At 46.1% G+C, this 7,315-nt stretch overlaps 1 protein-coding gene across 2 annotated transcripts in view; it reads left to right on the plus strand.

Moving 5' to 3' along the window:
• ATXN7 (ataxin 7) overlaps positions 1-7,315 on the plus strand; it is a 144,699-nt gene that overhangs the window by 74,636 nt on the left and 62,748 nt on the right. For both annotated transcript variants that reach the window (XM_015420260.1, XM_015420259.1), the window contains one exon: positions 1,483-1,587. In XM_015420260.1, the coding sequence (XP_015275746.1) occupies positions 1,483-1,587 (105 nt within the window). The remainder of the gene's footprint in view (positions 1-1,482; positions 1,588-7,315) is intronic.

Genomic DNA, 7,315 nt, shown 5'->3' on the forward strand with positions numbered 1-7,315 from the left:
CTTCTGTTCCCTTCATGCCACACATACAGATCTGAGAGCCTACATGGCACCCCCTTTGAAGAGGTGCTTCTTCTTGTGTTTCTAGTTTTTTTGCTGAAAAGTTTTTCCATGACAATATTTTATTTATTCTAATCCAGCTTTTCTTCCCAGTTGGGACTCTTAAGTGGCTTTTATGATGTTATTCCCCCCTCCATTCTCTCACACCAACAACCTTGTGAGGTAGGCCAGGCTGAGAGTTTGTGACAGGCCCAAGGTCACCCAGTGAGATTCCATGGCAGAAGTGGAGATTCAAACCCAGGTCACCCAGGGTACTAGTTCGCCACTCTATCCATTACACCACAATGGCTCTCACTTTGGTATTTATTTATTCCAAAATGTGTGCCATATAAAATAATATGGCCAGCACTATTTGAGTATTTCAAGACCTATTGACTTCAATCCAAGAATTAAAGGTGGAAAAATTTGATTTCAGGCTTGTCAGTTTCTTTCTCTTTGAAATCCATTTCAGGTACATCATTTGCCAGGTCATAAAAAGCCAACTGAACTGTATGTCATTAGAAGTTGATTTGAAAATATTTTAGAGCAGTTTTTTAAAATTAATTTAATAATTGTATTCTGTGTTGTTGTTGTTTTAATTAAAACATAATGGATAATTTGGATGAAAGGGGGAAGGGGAATCTTTATACTTCCTTGATATTTCCTTTTAGTGTCTGGTCGCTCAGTATTCTTTGACTATTATCTGAAAGGCCTGTACAGGTATTTTGTGCAAAAGTTAAACATACTACAGTGTGGAAGATGCAGAACATCCATTTATTGGTCAGAGGAGTACATAGCCAAGCTCCTTGTCCCATTCTTTCTTCTTCCAGTTAATGAATGGGTTGTAGATCAGTTGTGCCATATGACTGGGATATAATGCATTGTTAAATAAAAACATTGGAAGCATAAGGGATAGAAAAATAGATAATGCTGCTTGGTAGAATGTTGTGTCTCTAATAAAAGACATGCCACCTAATCTGATGTGTGTTTAGTAGGCAGTAAGCTTACATTCTCATGTAAGTGATCATAGGACTGCATCCTTAAAACTATTCCTAATACTTTTCCCTCCCTTCATGTAATTGAATACTCTGTGTGGAAAAGCAGAGATTGAGGTTACCTTTTCCTTTTATTTATATGTTCTGTCCAAAATGCATGGTGCCATGCTTAAAGAGACACAAAATCATTCTATATCCCACCAGCAATCAATACTACCTAAAAATAATTTGTTTAAAAATAATCCATTCTGAAGGAAGTGGTGCATTTTGTAATATTTCATTCCACAATTAACTGTTACGCGTTTATTTTTTCTCGCCCCTTTCGCGTACCCTTTCACACTGTAGCTTCGGTGATTTTTCTGGTGGTGGCATCACATGGTTCTTTTACATTAAATTGTTCTAAAATCATTGTGATCAGCTGTGAGACATACGCTTTGTCTTTTTGTTTTAGATATGCCAATATTTGGTCTTTGCCCAGCTCATGATGATTTCTATTTGGTGATGTGTAACCACTGTAATCAGGTCGTAAAACCACAGGCATTTCAATCACATTATGGTAAGTGCTGAACTATTTTTTTAAATTCGTATCATTAGAGGTAAGGTGAAATCAGGATTAAGCCTGGAAAATTTTTATGATCCTTCTTTGTGATCTTTAAAGCCGATGGTGCCCATGGCATTACATAAATACAGTGCAAATATGAATCATGCTTTCAATTAATGCTCTTCTGCCATAAAAACTTCCTGTATGAATGAGTCATTGGGGGTATGATGTACTCCAATGAAATCATAATTAGAAAGTAATTGGGCTGATACAAAATGGCTTTACATAAATGAATATTGTTTATGGTATAGAAATTTAAATCCAACATGAAGGGTATTGGGGTGGGTCGTACTCAACATTTTAAAACTTCCAAGGTGGATCCAATCCAGTTTGCAAGTTGCAGAGAATGTAGAAATTACAGTTTAGCTAAGCATTATGTCTGAATATGTGTATGATTGTGTGGGGTGGAGAATTCGCCTTGCTGGGGGAAATATAGGCATTGAAAACATTTAAGATTCCTTAACAGCAGTTAGTACTTGCAAGGATAATTAATTTGCAAGAATTGAAACTTAGTATGCAAACAGTTAATAAATAGATACAGAGACTTCGAGGATGGCTTAAAATGGCCCCTTCAGCCACGGAAAGTTTTTTTTAAAGACGTTGAAATTTTACATCATGTGGGAGAAACATTAAATCCAACATATAAGATGGCAACTGAAGATCTTCGACGTGGTCTCTGTGCTTCACACCCATGGGATCTAGTGCGCACGCACTGGATCGATCGGTGTTGTAGCAAGCTTTTTAAATGGATTTTCGCACTCAGACCTCGGGAATGCGCAGGAACCCCACCGCGCATGCCCAGAAGAGTGGGTGCGGACATCCCGCCAGTTCCTTTCTTACCGCCGCGTTGGAACGACCTTTTTCTTCGTCGGTCTGATCGGTTCGTGTGTTTTGGCTTTTTGCCTCACGGCTCTTTGGATTTTTCCTCAGTTTATTCTTTTTCTTCGTTGTTCTTTCAAAAAACTTTTTAAAAAAACCTTTTATTTTCTGCTGAGGGGGAGGTTGCCGCTTTACCTCAGTCAGGCCTTTGGCCCACCCCCTCCTCACCCCTTCTTTCTTCTTCATTTGGGGTTTTATGGAGAAGAAGTGGGACTTTTTTAATAGGTGCAAGGGTTGCGGTAGTAAACGTGCTCCTCCTGACCGTCATACCCTTTGCATACTTTGTCTCAGAGAGTCTCATCGACCCGAATCTTGTCGCTACTGTGCTCGCTTTTCAAACCGGACCCGGAAAAACCGAGCTGCGCGCCTTAAAGTGGCCCTGCTAGAATCAGCTTTACATCCTTCCTCAGCGATGGACGCCAAGAAACCACCGACCTCAACAGCTTCGGCATCGAGGCCTGCCTCCGATGTCGGCCAACCGACACCGAAGCCTCCAGCATCGAAGGTGCAATCCTCCGCTTCCACGCCGGTGAAAAAGAAATCCAGGCCAAGTAAGGGACAAAAGTCTGCAAAGAAGGGCTCTTCCAAACCCCTTAAGGCGGCAAAGAAAGGGAAAGTAGTGGTGGCTGCACTGGGTGATGCCCCTAAAGTGTCTCCCGCTCCAACGACTGTATAGATACCGGAGGCAGAAGTCCCTCCACTGATACCGAACATCCATGTCTTGGACTCCCCTGTCCACCAAATGGAGCGTCCTTACTCCGACATCAAAACGGTAGAGCTCCTAAGTCATCAAATGGATGCAGAGCCTTCTCCGTCTCTTTCCCCATCATCGATGGTATCAGAAGCTCCCAACATCGATCCACGTCGGCACCGATATGTTTCTTGAGACACGCAGCATCACCCTCCACGTCTGCACAATCTGTCAATATTGACAACCAAGATTATACGGGCTCCTCTCAAAGACATGCTGCCGCTTTGTCTCCGAGGCGTCCACGGTCCAGAAGTCGATCCCCGCTAATCTTCTTACCCCCGCCACCACCTCTGTCTTGGGATCAACGACAGATGAGGTATCTGTATGGGGTTTATCCACCATCCGCTGACTCCGGCAAGCTATTCCAACTGGGATCGATATTCATCCCACTCTGCTCATAGATCAAGATCGCCCCACAGGTCGAGACCTTCAGCATCTCTCGTCCTCCTGCAGACAATCCTGCCCAGCATAACTTGGATCACAATCGTCCTCCCAACCCTCAGGTCATTAAACCCCAGTTGTTTCCACCCCTGTTGTTCCACCAAGACCTTTAACTGGTCAACAGGATACTCCTGTCCAAATGCGGCACCAGGAGTCCTCTGATTTAATGGAAGACAGTTCCGATACCGAAGCATCTGAGGCTCACACTACCCCTGATCATAAGTCTCCTGATCAGGCTGTCGCTGATGATTTGCCCATCTCCCCATCCGACAATCTCACGTCATACACAGATCTTGTAATGAGAATGGCCCATTCCTTAGGCCTCTCCGTTGTTCTGCAACATCCGCAAGTGATGGATGCGGTCTTTGACATCGTCCAGCTTGATACATCTTCCACTCTGGCATTACCCATGTCCACTGTCCTTTTGCAAGCTACAAAGGCACTATGGGAGAAACCTTCGTCAGCCCCGGTGTCGACAAGACGACTGGACTATATGTACAGAGTCCAAGAGACAGGGACCGAATTCCTATTCTCCCATCCTCAACCAAACTCTGTGGTTGTAACATCCTCTTCAAAATCTAAACAAACACACTCTGCACCTTCAGACAGAGAAAGTAAAAAATTGGATGCCTTTGGCAGACACTTCTATTCCACCGAAGTGTTGGGTGTCAAAACCACTAACTGTCTGGCCTGCATGAGCAGGTATCAATATACTCTCTGGGAAAGGTTCTCCGAACTATTGACCCACCTTCCAGAAGACAAGCTTCAGGCAGCCAGAGTAATTCAAAAGGAGGGCATGGCAAAACAACAAATAAACACTTCAAAGCATGCCCTAGATGCATCTTCAAGGACGATGGCCTCTGCTATAGCACTCCGGGGACATTCCTGGCTCCGCAATACCACTCTCCCTCTGGATACTAGGTCTTATGTTGAAGATCTTTCATTTGACGGCCTTGGCGTCTTCAACACCACTACTGATTCTACACTCCAGGAATTAGACAAGAGCATAAAGGCCTCTCGAGCTCTAGGAGTGTCACCCTCTGTGAGACAACAATACCATCCCCGTACCTGGTCAAGGTCTTGGCAGAGGCGTGCGCCAAGTCGTCAGTCTCCAGACAGACAATGGAGACCGCGTACGTCTTCGGGAGGTCAAAAACCTCCATACCAAAAAACGAGGTTTGGATCCGGGCAACAATCTTCCCGTACCAAACAGATCAAACCCTCCAAGCAGAGTTTTTGACTTCCCTGTCACCGAGTCAGTTTAAACCCGTCTATCACCCTTCCTTCATACTTGGTGTCACATCACCTCGGACGAATGGGTGCTGTCAATCTTGACCCGAGGCTACCATATTCAATTCCACCAGAACCCCATTACTCTGGTCGTCGTCTCCACACCCCCTTCCCCACCTCTCCTGGGAGAGGTGTCCGTCCTTCTGCAAAAGGGAGCCATCGAACAGATACCACCACACCTCCACGGGACAGGATTTTATTCCCGATACTTCACAGTCCCGAAGAGAGATGGAGGCGTTCAACCCATGTTAGATCTAAGGGCACTGAACTGTTTTGTAACCTACCATCGCTTCCGCATGGTGTCCTTACAGCAGATTATGCCACTCCTGCGGAAACACGTCTGGATGGCCACCCTCGACCTCCAAGACGTGTACTTCCACCTCACCATCCACCCCTCCCACCGCCAATACCTACGCTTCGCGATTGGTCAACAGCATTACCAGTATGCAGCCCTGCCAGTTGGCCTGTCCAGCACCCCAAGAGTCTTCACGAAGACTATGATTGTGGTTGCGGCTTTCCTTTGTCTCCAGGGTATCTCCATCTACCCCTATATCGATGATTGGCTTTTGGTAACGCCTTCCCAGAACGCCCTGGTCTCAAACATCACCAAGACACTGGTACTACTAAAGGATCTGGGCCTACAAGTCAATCGAGAAAAGTCTCAATTGAGTTCAGTCCAAAGAATAAATTACATCGGCGCTACTCCACGACATGCATGGCTTACCTGCCTCAAGACAGAGTGACAGACATAATTTCCTTAGCCACCATCGTCCATACCCACCCTTCTGTCATTGCCTTCCAAATCCAAAGGCTACTTGGCCTTATGGCTGCAACTACGTCGGTTGTCGTCTTTGCCAAAATGAAAATGTGTCGTTTACAACTGTGGTTCATCCGGAATTACAACCCAGCGAACAATGCTCACACTGTCATCCTATTCCCCCCTCCCAACATATGAGACTCGTTACTTTGGTGGACTGTCCCTTCCAATATCTTCCAGGGAGCACCCTTCCACCCTCCGTCACCCCAAATCACCCTGACCATGGATGCTTCCCTGTTGGGATGTGCGTCAGGGACAAATGGGATGCGCAGAAGAGGAAGCGACATATAAACTTCCTAGAACTGCTGGCAATACAACATGCTGTCACCAGCTTCCTACCTTTAATCAAGGGAAAATGTGTCACGGTCCTCACGGACAACACCACGGCGCTTTCTTATGTCAACAGAGAGGGAGGCACTGTTTCCCTACGCCTCTGCAACCTTGCCATCCAGTTGTGGGAGCTTTGCATCACCAACAACATTTTCCTCGTAGCCACTCACATTCCCAGACACATGAACGTGCAGGCTGACCATCTAAGTCGAGCAGGACTCAGCCTTCACGAGTGGGGGGTGAACCCAACATACCTCCTCCCACTCTTCCACAAGTGGGGAGCTCCCCAAGTCGATGTCTTTGCCACCAGAAACAACAAAAACTGTCCTCTGTTCTGCAGTCGAGGAGGCAGGGACCCACAATCTCTGGGAGACGGTCTCCTTTACCCTTGGTCCATGGGACTTCTTTACCTGTTCCCTCCCTTACCTCTGCTTCTGAGAGTGGTCCGCAAAATACTCAGAGACGCCGCGGACTGCACAAGACGGAGCGGACTGCTTGTTGATAACACCGTGGTGGCCGAGACAACCATGGTTCTCACAGTCCTCGAGTTCTCAAGGGGTACCACCAATTCCCTCCAGTACAGGGCCTCCTCTTCTTGTCAGACTCCCTTCTCCTACATCATGATGTACCACGCTTGAAATTGACGGCGTGGAGAATAACGTCAAAGGTTTTTCGACCCACATAGCCAATGTTCTACTGAACGCCAGGAAACCTGCTACGCGAAGGTCCTACCATTATAAATGGCAACGATTCTGTTCTTCCCTAGGTGATGATGCCCCTTGAGCCTCCTCTGCAGGCCTCAAGAAAGTTTTCCAATTCCTCCTGTCCCTAGCTGACTCGGGACTTTCCCATTAATCGTTAAAAGTTTATTTGGCCGCAATTTCGGCCTATCATGTTCACGTCGACGGATGCACCATGTTTTCACATCCGCTTTCGAAATGTTTTTTAAAAGGTTTGTTACACCTCTACCCTCCTGATCAAGACTCCTGTCGCTCCCTGGGATCTTCCTCTAGTCCTTCGTCAACTTACGAGGAAACCCTTTGAGCCACTCGCAACTTGCGATATGAAATTCCTGTCTTGGAAGACGGCCTTTCTAGTGGCCATCACCTCTGCAAGGCGAGTTGGAGAAATACTGGCTTTCCGGCATGACACACCTTATTTGTCATTCTTGCCAG

The sequence above is a fragment of the Gekko japonicus genome, unplaced genomic scaffold (assembly GCF_001447785.1).
Source record: "Gekko japonicus isolate JY-2015 unplaced genomic scaffold, Gekko_japonicus_V1.1 scaffold262, whole genome shotgun sequence".
Taxonomy (NCBI): Eukaryota; Metazoa; Chordata; class Lepidosauria; order Squamata; family Gekkonidae; genus Gekko; species Gekko japonicus.